At 39.4% G+C, this 17,307-nt stretch overlaps 1 protein-coding gene across 1 annotated transcript in view; it reads right to left on the reverse strand.

The window, feature by feature from the left end:
* Nucleotides 1-508: 508 nt before the first annotated feature.
* LOC139739779 (G protein-coupled receptor kinase 5-like) overlaps nucleotides 509-17,307 on the reverse strand; it is a 137,727-nt gene continuing 120,928 nt past the window's right edge. The window contains exons 9-16 of the mRNA XM_071650374.1: nucleotides 15,682-15,910; nucleotides 13,957-14,046; nucleotides 11,501-11,589; nucleotides 8,497-8,616; nucleotides 7,479-7,616; nucleotides 6,567-6,704; nucleotides 4,160-4,294; nucleotides 509-1,349 (exon numbers count right to left, since the gene is read on the reverse strand). Of these exons, the coding sequence (XP_071506475.1) occupies nucleotides 1,329-1,349; nucleotides 4,160-4,294; nucleotides 6,567-6,704; nucleotides 7,479-7,616; nucleotides 8,497-8,616; nucleotides 11,501-11,589; nucleotides 13,957-14,046; nucleotides 15,682-15,910 (960 nt within the window). The 3' untranslated portion in view covers nucleotides 509-1,328. The remainder of the gene's footprint in view (nucleotides 1,350-4,159; nucleotides 4,295-6,566; nucleotides 6,705-7,478; nucleotides 7,617-8,496; nucleotides 8,617-11,500; nucleotides 11,590-13,956; nucleotides 14,047-15,681; nucleotides 15,911-17,307) is intronic.

The raw sequence follows: 17,307 nt of genomic DNA on the forward strand, positions 1-17,307 counted from the left end.
CCCCCCCCCCCCAACCAATTTTTCTTTCCTCCAATATGAAGCATTCCTCTGTGGCACACTGAAATCAGGAAATGCAGGCACAAAACTCACATGAAACATGAGTGATGAGTGTTTAATAATTCACGAGACGGCCATCTGTTGTCGGTGTTTTGGGTTCGTGCCGCGCCTACGCCAAATATCCGGATCCCACCCACGTTTGCAGACGGCCAGGTGAGATTTTGCGCAGAGATTCTGCTTTTGTAACAGTTTTCTGCCTCATCACCTTTACACACACATGCAAAAAAAAAAAAAAAAAAAAAAAAAAAAAAAAAAAAAAAGCATTTTTGTGTCATCTCTGATGAGAGTATGCATACAAAATGAAGTGTTTGGTCCTGTGCAATGAAAAGGATTCAAAGAACGGCCAGCTACTGTAGTGAGCAACATGTAAATGTGAAGTGCATAATCTGTAAACATTCCTGAAAAATGACCACACAAGAACAAAGATGTGGGACTGATTGAACCCCCCCCCCCCCCCAAAAAAAAAAAAAAACGCTTCACAATGAATGCCTCAACTTCTGATTATATAACATACGCGATTTCTCCTGATTCCTCTCAGCAACAGTATATTAACAGGGGTGTTATAGCTGTCTATCCTCAAAATAGTATTTGATATCTACAGATGAAAAAAAAAAGACGAAGAATTTTGCACATATCTCATTCCGGTGCAACAGATTATTGTGGTGGATCAACTGCTGACAAGGCTAGGAAAAAAAAATTGTGCTCCTCATACTTTACTACCATACCAAAGCGTACGTGGAGAGCGGGTATATTGGGGTATATGTACTTATGTCATTTCATTCATATATATATATACACAAGCTTCGAAGGGGGAAAAAAGCGTCAAGAGAAAAATACCATCAGGAGAAACAGACGAACGGAATCTTTGACGACACAAAGACGATGCGTTGGATTACATCCCTGATAAATCTTCCACAATAGCAAACAGAGAGAGAGAGAGAGAGAGCGAGAGAAGAAAGAGAGAGAGAGAGAAAACGAAGGGAAATAAAAAGGATCTTAATATTCATCACATCTATTTCCTCTTTGTTTTTACACACACAGCTGATGCCCAACTGGTCCAAATATATATATGGCATCAGTAGCTGGTGGAGCGGGTAAGAGAGCCCACAGCAATGGATTTTAACGATCAACGTCTTCCATTCGTGTTTATGTTTGCAGCTGAAATTGCCCCCCCTTGCTCCCTCTTGCATCGCGTCGCGTCCGTCGTGACAGCATGTCGAGGTGAGCCGGTCCACGGGGGGTGAGATTTACGAGGGGTGCTTGGCAAGGTGTCATTGTCTGTCATCACTGCTCTGTAGAGAGACATAAAAGGGGGGCGGGAGATAGAAAAGGGGGGCGGGAGATAGAAGATGGGGGTGGAGGGGTGAGAGGGTCGGAAGAGAAAAACTGTTAGTTGTCAGAAGATGTCTCCCCCTTGACTAATTGCAGTCTCAAACTTGCTCACAGACGAAAATACATCGGCTAAATGACGAGTTTGATTGCAGAACGAGTTACTGTAAAACGAGGAATGTTCGCGTGCATTTTAATTTCGCAAATTTCGTAAGAGCCAAGATTCTCGAAATTAAAATGCACATGAAAGTTCTTGTCTACACTATACGCATTGAATGCTAGAGGCAACTCGCAAAAATTTTGTGCCGCGAAAAAGGCCGTCGGCTCCAATTCGCGAAACTTTCATGCCACGAAAATATTGTGTTTTACGGTAACGCCATTCTTGTTACTGTAAAACCGGAAATTTTTGCATGCACGAAACTTTTGCAAATTTTGAGAGTAGCCAAGATTCACGAATTGAAAAGTGAAATGTAGTAGACAGTTCTTGTCTACACAATGCGTTGCATGCCAGTGGCAATTCGTGAATGTTACTCGTGTTACAGCAATTTGAGATATTTGTGATTTGAAGCTGCTACAAACAGGAAAAAAGCAAAAAGAAAATACAGGATATTTTTCATTTTTCAACTTCAAGAATATTCCTTGTTATGTAACATGTGAGGTACCACTGGTCAAAGTTGTATTTTGCTCTATCAGATGATCGACTTATTTGAAAGTTTTTGGAAATGGCACTTCAAGTGTACATGGATATCAAATGGAAGGACAACTCCTTGGCCACAAGGAAAAATGAGAAGAAATTTTAAAAAGAATGAAACTCACATGGGGGAAAATTAGAGGCATTGCCAACCAATATTCATTCAACATCTATAAACATTGCATCTCAATAGATTGTATTGTGTTACATGATATATCTTCAGTTTTTGTTTCTTTCTTCTTTTTTTGAGGGGGAATGACTGGTATTACAATAAGCCCTATCAATCATAATTCTGAATTGCTTTAACTTCACAGGAAACCCCATTGGAAGACAAGGGTAACAATCCTAGAATGTTCTGTCATTCAAAATGAACAAGCTCGGCATCCTTGTCACAGTGGAGCCACACGAGACTTAAATTATTATGCTGGTAGTTTGGGCGATATCACCCTATCAACGACCGTAAGCTTATACTGTACAAGGTCTGGCCATGACCAACAAGGAAGATGCACAAAATGAAATGCAACTCGTATTGCCTCTCCAATTTCATAAAACAAAGAGAACAGATGTCTTGATACGGCTACAACTACACGAAATCATTATCCTGGCATAATCTTAAAGGAGCATCTCATTTTTTGGTAACGATGGAAATATGAATTTTAATAAGTTTTTGAGACAGGAAGCTTTCTTCAATTTATCAGTTATTCATTACAAAAACAAAGATGAAGAACAGAACACCAATAATAAATAAAGATATGTGTTCTATTTGGACTGGATGAACGTATTGTTATATCATGTATTTTCACGCAAAGGTCCTCTTTACACAAAGTTTATACTGCAGTGACAACTGGGGAAAGCCCGACTTGTACGTATTTTATGTCATGATCAAGGAAATAACAAGTTTGATATGGCAAAAGTCGGTACTAGCATGTACAATAAAATTCTACATTTCCATGCCTTGTAGATAGCGATGGTATTTTCAATGCACAGAAATAGTCAAATCTATCCTAGATGTACATCTTGTTTTTCATCATTTCTCAGTTGATAGCACAGATATAAATGGAATTCCTGTCAAACTAAGAATGAAGGTACACATTTGATACACTTCTAATGTGGGATAGACTCGCGCATACTTGTTGCTTGTTGCACAATTTTTTTTTTTGTCCTATATATGCCCAATGCCCAAACTGCAATTGTGCAAGTACATTATACAATGGCCTGATATGTATTGATGTTACAAACATTATAATTATGGGCTTTCACTCAATCAAAATCAAATTTGACTCTCGCAGACGATGAAGTTATCCACTCCTGAGGTTGTCTTGAATTTCACAATGCTTTATTTTTGTGGCCAATTTGAAAGTGGGTGGAGATGTTAAATTCAAAAGTTTCACTTCCGGGCAGTGTGCTTTTCATCTGTGTTAAGGTTTGAAGGATGACTGATTCAACCTTAGTTCTCGGATGATTAAATTGTGGGCGGGGCAATCAAAACCATGATGCTGCCCCTTCTCTACAGAAAGATCTGGTGAAGGTGCAGAGTTTCTATACCCACTCTCCCTGCATACATACAGTATGTCCCAAAAAGAAATTACAATCAGATTTCCACACTGATAAAATGATTGATTAATCTGAATGCTGCTTCAGGGAGTGAAATTATAGCTTCGTACCTACATCTTGCCCAAAACCCCATGCAATTTTGTTAAGTGGTCACAGAGAAATGTGGATCATTGTAAAGCATGTCATGGGTCCGTTTCTTCCAAGTTCAGCACTTGGATGCTCTTGGAACTGTAAACACAATGGACAGAACTTGGAGGGAAGGGATTCCCGACATGCTCTACAAAGATCCTCATTTCTCTTTGACCAATGAAGCAAATCGGATGGGGTTTTCTGAAAGATGTAGGTAATAAGTTACAGTTTCATACCTCGAAATTGCATTTGGATTGATTCATTATGTTTTAAAGTTATCTTTGCGGAAAATCCAATTGTAATTTTTTGGGGGGATATACGGTATATTTTACTTGACATGGGTGACAGATTGACTATAACATGAGGCCATTTCTGACATCCATCATTTAGATCGCTCACCTTAATCCTGAATATCCTCCTGAAGAAGCCTTGCTTCGGGGGAGGGGGCGGCAGTTCCGGTAGGAGGTCGGGCGTGGGGCTACCGTTGGGCCCGTACATCACGTTGAGCTCGGTAAATACACCCGTCTCTATCATCTGAAAGGACAAGGGGGAACCAAAACATCAGAAACAGGGGCAGAATGAACTACAACGACCTTCAAGGTCCCCTGACATCAATTTGGGGTCCTGTCTTCATGACTTCTGCTGAACTGAATAGGACTTCACATCACAAATTCAGGAATTGTTTTATTTCTAATATGCATCACATGTTTTTAGCCATTTATGTTTCATTTTTCTGCATCCACTAAGCTCCACCCCTAGAAAATCTTTCTAGCCTTCCGTGATGTCATCGACAGCGAAGTCGGCTGAAAATAAGCCTAATAATATCTAATGGAATGCACCTTATCATAACAAGATGCAGTATTTCACAACAACAAGACAGGTTTCATAAAACTATTCCACACCTCTTGCCGTGCTCTAAGTTTTCCTCAGAGCAATGACCATCTTAACTAAAAGGTTCAGAGATGTTATTCCAAGAGACTGGTCTCACTATTGAGAGTTTGTGCATTATTAAAGGTACATTGTAAGGTGCAAAACAGTAAGCATTGCAATGTTCATTTCACCTGACTGTACTGCTGATAACATCCCAAAAGGCAAGAGAGGTATCATTTTAGGAGTGGAGCTTCTTCAGAGCAGAAAAAAAAAAATAGACATAAAATGATTACAAATCAGTGATTCATATACTTTGATGTAAACTAATCTAGAATGTGTGATATGTAGACCTATTAAAAGATTAGTAACAGTCAACATGTAATGGATATTAGTGAAACTTATTTTGATTTAAACAAATCTAGAATGTGTGATTTGTAGACCTATTCGTATTATTAACACTCAACATGTAATGGATATTAGTGAACCATGATTCGGTAATATGAATTCCAGTTGAGCTGAACAGGCAGAGTTACACATAATGTTGCACACAAGCTCTCATATTACAGGAAAAAAGGATCCTGTGTCTCTTTTAGTGTTCAATATCCATTTCTCTTCTCTGTTTTTCCGCGAAGAGCGATGCATCCACACTTGAGTAGAAATAATCTGCATTGCTTTTCTGTGCTTTTCCATGGAAGGCTTTGCTTCATCCTCATGTAGCTTTCAGTGAAGGTGCCCTATTTAGGGTTTGTGGCTGAAAGTTGAGATGGTACTGACCTTTTGGTGTGTCATATTAAGAGAGAGTGTGGGGACACTGGGTATGATTGAAATGAAGTACATGGGACTGTGGGATCACAGATCACACGTTACCTAGATGTCTCTGTGATGGTTGCAATGCAGCCTACACAGGCAAACGATAGCTGTTGTCTGTGTAAAGCTCTTTAACTGTGAAGTGGTGCTCAAAGCATAGTGATAATTACATTTTACAGCGCATTATTAGCCAGGTCTTCTGGGGGATCGAACCTGCACCCGTAGTGAACCCACTTCTCTCCCAGGCAAAACTCCAGTGCAGACAGCCATTCTGCCACGCACACTTGCAAAATTCAAAATTCCTACCACTTAACCCCTCGCTCAGCTGGGCAGATTGTGACAGTTCTTTAACCCCTTGTGTGCCATTATTCTGAGACTGCAACATGTGTACACTTTTGGGGAAAACATTCCATTTCTCAAAGCCTTGTAATTTCTTTTTTTTTTTTGGTAGCAGCATTTAAGCTAGAAATGCAGTACAGCAAAGTTGTGGAGAAAATTGCCCGCTTTCCTGTCATGGAAGTGCTATAAAAGTAATGTGGCATGTTCCAATTTATCAGTTGGTTTGTGTGCTGTTGCCTGTTAGAGCAAAATATCCAAAGTCAGCAAAGCCATCGATTACATCGCGCCTGAGAACATGGCACACGCAGAGTTACACGGAATTGTATTCATGTAAATGTCATACGTATCACACTAACAATCAGTCACTTTCATACCGGAGGGAGGGTCTTCAATTTATTTATTTATTCAATCATTTATTTTTCCCACTCCATATCTGGATTATCATAAAAAATGCAAATCTCTTTTCTTGTTATGCGATTTCAGAAATGCTGTACTCCCAACTATGACAACTAAAGGAGGACAAAGAAAAAAAGGTAGTTTTGCACACACAAAAAATAGTTACAGCAGGACAGATATTGGCGATATCAACAGCGATGTAAACACAATCACATCAAGGGTGGAGAGCATTCAATGTCAATGGAATCGACATCATGAAGGAGACATAGGTAGTGATGGAAATACATGCAGCCAATAATTGGACATTGATGGCAGACTACATCAGAAATGGGGGGGGGGGGGGGGAAGCATCTCCTAGGTAATGTCACCGCGGTAACGAGTCTGCTCCCCGTACCTCATTCTGCCAGGGGATTGCCACGCTCCCAGAGTTGAATTTGGTGTAGAATTTGTCGTCGTTTTGGTCCAAGTTGACTCCCTTCACGGTGGAGAATTGCTCAATGTCCAGCACGTCTTTGGCGTACACAGCTCTCTTCTGCACGTGACAAAAACAAACAAACAAACAAACATCAGAGCACTATTACAAACAAACGATCAATCAAATACGACGTATCAATGTACATATCTGTCCACAAAAACTGAAGGTGATTAATAAATACCCCTGCCCAAAACTTCTGTACAAGTGCACTGCAAAGAAAAATAAAAAACTGAGGGAAATAGCTCAATCCACAATATTTTTTGTTTCATTATTAAAGTAAGTACTTTGGTCAGCAAAAATTTGCAACAGATCGACCAACCAACCACCTGAGCACATGCTGATTCCGATATACCTAATGCAAACTTCTTTTGGTGGGGATATAATAGTTAAAGCAGTGTGTGGATATGCAATACTTGCATGAGGTACACAGATATGCTGGTGTCTACACTACCAATCCATGCTTCTATTGTCAGAGCTGCACGTATCAAAACTCTGCTACCGAATTACTTTCGTTAAGCAAAAGCATTACCACCATTTTCATGGGAAATATACTCCCCATTCACTCTTTAATACCATTTCAGCAATGTTCATTGCTTTTATTGTTAGCATCAAATTTTATTGATTTACTCAATTTGTACTGGTAGAAGGGAAAGGGCACAAAAAGATCAAATTCTCCAGTGAGGACTCAAGGTCTTGTGGATATAGAAGATTATCAAGGCTGCTAAACTTTGCAGAGACTCCCTGCACTGTCATTTGTGAATGAGAAGGAGCTATAACAGTCCCTGATGCCACAGCAGAAAAACGAATCAAAGAAAAATACATTGTACGTACGTCGGGCTCGAAAGGCGGAGGCACCATCCCTGCTTCTAATCTACTGAAGCTGATGGACGTGAAGAAGGCGTGGTCTTTGACCGTCTGCGCCGAGCCGTTCTCGAAGCCCCACCGGAGGGAGACGTCCTTTTCGAGCAGCTGCGGGAAGACAACAGACATGAAATGTGCAGACAAAATCATACTCCAACAGGCCATTCCCCAAATTAGTGCATATTCTATTAATCACTGACAAGTAGGGAGTATATTTGAAGTTGCTCGAAAAGACACTGTTGCATTGCCAATGAATCACAAATGAGCCAAATTCAACAGGGCTGAAGTTGACAAATGACCATATTTATATTAAAGTCACCTATAATTTTCACTTTCTACATCTATATTTAGAAGATTCAAGCTACACATATCAATTACTGTTGGGTTGGGAAAGTTTTAGCCTAGTTTGGACTTCTCAAAACATTCTAAAATGATCGTATGCGACCATGCTCGATCTTGTGGCCTTCATTCCCTAGGTCACAACCTTTAGCCTGCTTTCAACAAATGTGCATTTCAGACTCTTTTCAATGTCAAGACATTCAGACTACTGTAAAAAGTGGATATTTTCGCACTTGGCCGGGTAAGATGAATTTCACACGTTTTTAATTCCATGGAATCAGGACATTAACTACTGGTTGCGTGAAATGCGCAAAAACTTTCCACACTGCGAAAATTTCCACTTTCACAGTACTCTCATAGACTAGTCTCAAGCTTTTTCTCAATGTCGTGACATTTCAGATGATTCTCAATCGCAAGACATTCACACTACTCTCAAAGACTATAAACCTGTTGAGGACGAGTCCCAAGTATACTCGGGCAGGTGTCTATGGGAAATGCGTGTTGCAGCAAAATCAGTCCGTCCTCAATAGGTTACAAACTTTTATTCAATGTCAAGACAATCAGATTATTCTCAATGTCAAGACCATTAGACTATTCTCATAGTTGTGACCTTCAGACTAATCTGATGACCCATGACCCGTAGACTGACCTTCCTGCAGATGTCCTTGGCATCCTCGCTGAACTTGTGGCTGTATTTCTCCTCGTCCTCCTTGACTCTCCGGTCCACTTCCTCTCGTTTGACCTTCTCCTTCCTTGCCCGGAAAGGCGCCTGCGAGCGAGCGGCAAAACAGCACAAGAAGCTCGTCGATCAGATAAACACATCATGAATACACTCAGTACGATCACCCAGTCATGACTCATAAGTACTTTTTAGACATACCTTACAACTGTCCTCACTTTTGAAGACAAAAAAAAAAAAAGACACAAAAACTAGTAACTGCTTCTGTAAAGATAATTGAGCACACCCTTCATTTATGGCATTTTTTTTTTTTTTTTTAACATTCATTTGCCTGATTTCAAAATCTTGTTCTACAGAACACTACAGCCAGCACTTTCCAAATGCTGAACAGTCACACGCAAATGGGGCTAGTAGAGACAAACAACGTTTATATGTGACCGTGCACCTCAAAACGAACATAAAGTCGCACACACTGATTTTGCGTGAGGACTGAAAATAAGTGAAATGGGTCAACCTAGCCGAATTTTACTTTTTCATATTTTCTGAAAGAGCGGGTCTTCTTTTACATTATGCTAAAATTTGGTATCATAAAACGGGCAGGAAAGTGTGTTTTTTTAGCAGTTTATCTCGAACATTTTTGGTAGAATAGTGTGGTTATGTGTGTCTTTAGAATCCCTTTTTCATTTCTAAAAAACCTTGTCCACACTCTTCACTTTCAACTCTAGTAACTTTTGAAACTATAGTGCTACTGCTTTGAAAGTTGACATTGATTATGGACAGAATGTGTTAATGAGGCATACTCAATTTCAGTTCAATCTGATAATCCCTTCATTGTTGTTACTCTGGTGGTTTACTTCCTGTTTTTGTCCCATTCATCGCACAGCCAGCACGGTTTAGTAAAGATTCAGTGCTTGAATAGACACTGTACTTCAGAGCCTCTTTTCTCAGTTCACACTTTTCCTGAGTTTGTGCTTTCTTTCCAATATTTAGATAGGTTAGGAGAGTCCATTTGATTTGAGTTATACATCATTCCATTAAAGCTTAAAGTCTGGACTTTCAGAATGTGGACTTAACTAAAAATTCATGTCTGGCGACTTTTTGTTTGTTTTGAGGTGCACTGTCACATATGTAAGATTTGGGTCTGATACGACTACTATGTAAATGGAGCAAACTCAACTCTGTATGACAGTGCGTCACACCACGCCGCCCCTCCAAACACTAAACATCCATCGTATTTTGAAAGTAAGCACTGAAGACATAGAAGTTAAACATCAAGATGAAAATCAGAGTTAAAAGCATTAACTGGACATAGAGGGGTTTTCCCTCAACTTTTTCTCACATTTTATGCCAAAGGGAGGAAAATAAAAAGTGTGCAATGATGCCACTCAATGGGATTGCTTCCTGCATTTTTTGACAACCCCCCAAGCTTTCAAGTGAGTGAGAAGTACATCAGTCAACTGTGATGTCTACTTCGATCTTCCGATATATGTGTCCTTGTAGAGATCATACTCGAGGCCTGCCAGCACAATGTATCAGTAGTTTCAATAATTTGCTTTAAAAAAACAAAACAAAAAAACAGCGAAACACTTCGCTGGTTCCCAGGACAGCTAGTAGGAGCAGGCGGATATTAGATTAATTGACTACGGGAGACCGCGGACATAATCAACGCGATCACTTTACTGACACTGAACACAGACAAAATATGACATTGGCCTTTCCCATTCAATACATTTTCTTGGGTTTTTTTTTTTCTTTCTCACTTTATCCATCTATCCATTCATCTATTCATCTTTGTTACATGTATCTATCTTTTTATCCACCTATCTATTCCTCTTATAAAACGTACTGTTTCTGTGGCTACATTATATTGCTTGAAAATTCCATCGCGGCGCCAATCTCATAAAAGCTCATCTGAATGCTCGCACAGGATTGGAATTTAATTACGCCTCATTCAAAGGGCGTGGCACCACTTCAGCTGGCATGTAGGCAGAGATCACCAAAGTTTGGCTCATGAATCAATTTGGGGCACAAGGACAATATTTCACCAACATCATCTAGTCATACCAGTGCGTTTTTCATGATGTCTAGAATGGTCAGGTGCTGTGGGTTTTTTTTTTTTTAAAGGATATGGACGAGCAAATTTCTAATATGACGACATACCATTTCAGCACACTGTGCACACTAAAAACTGACAAAACTTGAAAACACATTGTATAATACGCAACTACAGGAATCCTTATTCTACATTGTAGCTACACTCTTCCCTTTTCTAATATTACAAACTGTCTCATATCACTTGTTCAGTAGCGTCCTCCTGGAAACCTTGACTGCAAACATATTATATATGACATCTTCAAAATACTACTAGGCAATATATGAGAAACTGTGGTTTTTCAAATATTCACACATGGTTTCATTATCAGTGAACAACGCAGTGTGCTGTTTCCTGTCGGGTCTCAGTGATGAAGAAAATCATCATTCCAACTATATCTGTGATAACACGAAGGCCAACAAGAATGTGACCATAAGCAAGCATCCTGTGAACGATACCAGCAAAAGGTTTGTAATCACAGCGAATGAGACATATTTCCTTCTTTCACTGGATGAGAGAGTCCACCAAAATTGGTTGATTGGTTGATTGTTTGGTATGGTTTATTAAATAAAATGTTCTTGCAGCCAAATGGCTGAGTTGCAACATTTGCTCAAATAAAAATAATACCATACAAATTTGATTTAAAAAACAGAGTATTTACAAATTTCAAATTGTTTGTCAATGTTGAAAAATTATCAATTAATATCATCTACAATCATTACTATTAAGTCTTTTGAATTCACTACATCCAACACACTGTGACGCATTAACACAAACTTAATAAAAACTGCTCATATTTCATATGATCCCGACAAGCACTCATTTATTACCAGTGGTGGGTTGAAAGCTAAGGAAGGGGGGGGGGGGGGTGTCTGTGCTTACCCTGCCCTCAATCATCTCATAGATGAGGCATCCGAGCCCCCAGTAGTCCGGGCTGAAGGTGTACCTCTCATTCCGTACTACTTCTGGGGCTGTGGGGGACACACAGACACACACACACACACACACACACACACACACACACACAGACACACGGAGGGAAATGCAAAGGAGGAACATATTAAAAGGTCGTCAGATTAAAACAGAACAAAATCGAGTGAAAGTGCAAGATAGTCGGAGACAGAGTGAAACAAAGATTAGCAGGGGAGAGATCATCGCATCCATTATCAAAGCCAACGAAAACTTAGAGTGAAGTAAACGTCATAGGAGAGTATTGATTATGTACATAATAGAAATTATCATTATCAAATGCAAGTGCAATAGTGAGAATATATACCCCTCAAAATAAGTTCTGCGATTAAGGTTTGATATATCATATTTCTCTTATACTAACTTTAACTTTATTAAATATGACATCATGATAAAGCCTGATTAATTATCTTTGAAATGACATCTCACTTGTTATGACTGGGTGTTCCTGGAATGTGCAAAACAGCCGAGTATGGGGACGGATCAAAATTGAAAAGTAGCTGTTTATTATGTACTATTTTTGATGAAAAAAGGCCACTAGAATAAGCAATGCTGAAATGTGAGCACACTCAAAACTCCCATTTCCTAAACATTAGGTGATTGTGTGGTCAACCTTTTTGTTTACTTTTAATCTGCAGATACTACTGTAGTTAACTAATTCATGGATGAAGCCTGGAATCTAATGAGAATCTCACAATGCATTCTTTTCAAGCACATGCCTCCCCTGACAAGACAAAACAAATGGGGATTAACACTGTTTGCAATATCACGTGTGCTCCACTTTGCAGCATTTCCACTTTCCTAATACTCAATCGTACTGTGCATTCCAGGAATGCATAACGTACACAAGTGAGTTGTCACTGTAAAGATAATAGTAATCAGGTTTCTTATGATGTCACATGCAAATAAAATGACGCAGATTCAAAACGAGAGATATAATGTATCAAACTGGATTTTGCAGGACCTTTTTTGAGGGGTTTATATGAGGCCATGATATGCTCGTCACAGAGTATTAAACTTGATTTGAACTGTAGTGTTCATCAAATTCAAACCACTGTAATTATTTGCAAATAAGGGCCACCACTACCCTGTAGAGCATTAAAAAACAAAACATGAATTCAACCTTGATATCAAGTCAGCATGAAATTGTAATGTACGTCGCTACCAGCATAATGCCTTCTGACATAGGACTATCCTTGGGCCATGACAAGACTCTGTTGCTTTACATATCCTTAAAGAATTTATGGCATACACGCTCCACTCTGTCGAGGACGTACTTCCCAAACGATTCATTTTTTCCGTCTTTATACCTTCTTCGTCCTGTACAGGTACTACTGTATGCTATCATAAGATATTTGCTTCCCTGTACATGCTTCATAATATATATCTTACTTTCAGGACAAGGTAATAGAGGCAAGGATGTAGATTTTTTTTCCCTGAAAATTACAGAACAAAAATTACTTTGTCGTATTTGTTTCCCCAACCCTTCCTAATTAAAGGAGAACTCCAGTTGATCTTCATACTTTTATATTTGAACAATTATAAATTGGTCATACTGGGTACAGAGTTTTAGAATTTATAGTGATTGGGACATGGAATGAGAATGGTTTCAAAATTTATAACAAATCACAATGAACAAGGATGATGACATAGAAGCTTCACCATAAGAATGCATGAGTGTGGGGGCTCAAGGAAGCAGAACAAAAGAAGAAAGCATGCATAAATCCGTCACAGGTGACCTTGTTTAAGCAAGCAGTATTGTCATGGAATTGCACTGCTTCATTTCTGAAATATGTGAGCCTCCTACTCATGTATTCTCATGGTGAGCTCCCACTCAGGCATTCTTAAGGTGAAACTGCTACCTTGTTCAATGTCATTTGTTTTGTTGGGTGTTCATAAAATTGGTTTCTCTGCTCAAGGACCACAATAAATTCCACAAATCTATACAGGGAGCTGTCGATTTATGTACCACATGATGTGAAATTATGAAAATCACCTGGACTTTCCCTTTACCCAAGGAAAACACACCAAACCCAACCTGACATTTATCAAGTTTATTTGTTTTGTTTTGTTTTTTTCTTTTCTTTTGGGGTGGGGGTGAAATGTAGATCCAAATGGAGTACAAACTTTCAAAGGCAACATCACGCTAAAATTCCTGCTATCAATGCTCTGTGCTGCATTCTTTAGAGAATTTTAAATCAAAGCTATACTGCTGATGAAGCCTTTTCCCCAAGTTTCCTAAATGTCGCCCCCATCCTCCGTCATTCCTTCCCTTCCCACCCTTCATCACCTCTATCCCCCCCCCCCCCCCCCCCCCCCGACCACACCCCTCCCCTTGGTCCTGGTCCTGGTCCTGGCCCTCTACTCACCCATGTAACCAACGGTTCCCACTCGTCCACGGATCGTCTCACCCTCGGGGATCTCCACGGCTAGGCCCAGGTCTGAGATTCTGACGTGACCTTTAGATGTTTGTTGGTTTGTTTTTACAACAGAGATGGAAGCAATGGAGAGAAAAATATTACATTACATTTTCTGTCCCTTTCTAGAATAGAGGAGGCATGTTGAGAATAGAAAGATGACCCATTAAAGGAATTCGAATAAATTCTTGAGATGAATTCCAAGACAGAAAAAATAGTGCAAATAGTCCGAAGGGATGCCATTTACAGTGAAAGAGAGGACTTGAAATACATCTACTGGTACACGAAGCTACTTTGTACACAAAAGGGCCCGAACTTTCATACTATGAGGGCATGAATTCAGGCTTTTGCCTGAAAACTTCCATCCCTGATCAATAACGCTACTGAAGAATATTTCAGTGAAATCACACAGTTAAGTTACAAATCACATTATCATATTCTTAGCACTATCATTACTATTATTTAGTAACATGCTATCATAAACCTAGCATAGCTACTTTTGGTTATTTCTCCTATAATCAGCAATTGATCAATGGTACACTGCATTATCGTATTGAAACATACTCTTTGTAAAATTGAAGACTACTAATATGTCTTGGTGGAATGAGATGGAAAGAAAGTTGGTATCATATAATATTATACAACTTGTTATCTGGGCTCAGTGTGTATTGAAACATGATATCTTTGGCAGACATCTTCAGTCAGAACTTCATCTATCACATTAGGGTTTCTACTGAACTACACACACACACACAAAAAAAAAAAAAAAATAATGGTAATAATGATGATAAATGAATTTATGATATGTACAGTATATATCCTGTAGCATGCCCAAAACATTAACAGTGAAAACAGGGATAACAGCATATCATGATCAATTAGGCATGACCTTTCCGACACACACTTTCTGAAGATGTCTATAAAACAAATGAACCTTCTGTCTAAATGTATATAAACATGAAGTTAGTTTTGAAATACATTGTACATTGTTGTTGGGCATTTAGGGACTGACTGTGGAAGTATCTACACAGAAGAGGTTGAAGAAGACGGAGATTAAGTGTTATGGTTTTGAAGCAAGAGCTGCCTTGAACATGCCCGATAAGGACCTTTTTGTGGAGCAGTTTGTTGATGTTTTAATGCTCCCTATTGCACAGAACTGTAAAAACTCAACCGGGCAGGAGCACTATTTCATTTCCTTAACAATGTGTTGACAACACTGTGCAGGTGCAGAGTGCAAGCTCTATTTGATTGTACACAAAAAACATGGAGCCCCAACTCTCTCTCCAAGTTACCACAGTTTTGTTGATTTTCTCAGCAATGCTACATGTTGGGAAAAGAAATATCAAGCTATAAGCTCTAAAAATGCATTTCTATTGCAAAGTGACAATGTTTTAGTCATGATAAAAAAAGGAAAAATCAGACCTGATTGCTGCATATGTGCCCTGCCCGTGCCTACTGCACAGTAACTCCGCATTACCGGAAGTGCACACGAGAACACCGAAAATGTGACCACACTTAACCTCTATGAGTTGTAAATGGGTGCACAAGATCACCTCATTCAATTGTACGTAACAGGTCACTAGCAGTGTTATATGTTTAAATCTATATTCAATAGAGAGAATCGTTCACATTAAACATCTGTCAGCTGATGACAATGTGTACAAGACTTTTTTTTACCGTAGTCGTCGAGGAGGATGTTCTCCGGCTTCATGTCACGGTAGACGATCCGCAGTCGGTGGAGGTCCTCCAGGCCGCACAGGATCTCGGCACCGTAGAACCGCGCCCGCTCCTCCTCGAAGCCTGGGCTGCCCATGTTGTGGATGTGGAACTTGAGGTCGCCGCCGTTCATGATGGTCAGCACCAGACACAGGGCTTCCTTCATCTCAAAGGCATAGGCAAGACTAACCTGGAGGGATGGCGAGAGGGGTTATGGGGTGGGAGCATTAATAAAGAGATGATGAAGTGTCTTCTTAACCCTTAAAGGGATGGTATAGCTTTGGTTGAGATGGGGATTCTGGTTTTAACTTTTTTTGCGAGATGATTAGAAACCACTTAAATATGAAATATTACAGAGCATACAATTTTAAGAGGAATTCAAAGTTTATTTGATGAAAAAAGGTTTTGAAATGGCTGAGATATCCAAAAACAAAGAGGTTTTAATGGAAGGTGGGTCCCATCTTTAATAAGGACCACTTTGTTTTACTTTGTTTTTGATATCTCGGCTATTTCAAAACCGATTTTCATCAAATAAACTTTGAATTCCTCTAAAAATTGTACGCGCTTTGATATTCAAGTGGTTCCTAATCATCTACGCAAAAATTTAAAACTGGAATCTCCATCTCAACAAAAACTATACCATCCCTTAACACACTACACGTACCTTGATGCATCATGGGGTACAATGTTTAGAGATAACTGCATGCACTGAAATGAAACATTCATGTACAATGTACACTCAACATTGGCACACAACTGTTTTTGTGCATATATGGAACCGTGCATTTTACATTGTACGACAAGATCCAGATGAGCCCACTGTACACAAATGTCTGTCTCAATTTGGCCCCACATGATGAAATGAATTCATCAGGCTGGTGACCAGATGATTACCTAATCCTGTGTATACTCTGAAAACACGCTATATGGGGCACGAAAATATATGGATCTGCCAAGTGCCCATGATATCACAAGCAGCCATCTTATTTCAGTTTTTTTTTTTCCAACATAGAGCTCCATAACTTATGTGGCATGATATGGTGTTGGGGGGGGGGGGGATGGGTGGGAGGCTCACACATTGTTATAACCAAATGGGACTCTCTAGATCTGCAACAAACATAGAGCCACAACCCAACATATTCCTTGCCACAACGTAACATGTACAGAAGGTTGGTAAACTCTTCATGTACTTTTTTAAAAAAAAGACAAGATGAACGAACCAGCATACCCATGATACCTAGAAAAATTTTCTTTCCATTTCTCAATTCATACAAGGGAGGAGGCATTGTGCTCTATGCACTAACTCATTCCTTTTTCTTAAATGCTTCGTTTCCTTTGAGAGAACGGTGATATTTTGCTACAGACTACATGAGGGCTTGCTAATCCAAAACGGCAAAAAACACCTAAAAATTGGGATGTACGGTTACTACGAATCCCAGAAACACTGATCTCCTGATTCACTGATTCAGTTGTTGTTGTTTTTTCATTTTCCTTGTTTGCTATGGTAACCATCATCGTGACAACCAAAGCAATTCTACTTGTGTGTATCCTACTCAGTACGCTTAAACTACATTGTATGCATTGTCA

Source organism: Diadema antillarum, unplaced genomic scaffold (assembly GCF_040938485.1).
Source record: "Diadema antillarum isolate AM-2024a unplaced genomic scaffold, OU_Dant_1.0 seq00000819_RagTag, whole genome shotgun sequence".
NCBI lineage: Eukaryota > Metazoa > Echinodermata > Echinoidea > Diadematoida > Diadematidae > Diadema > Diadema antillarum.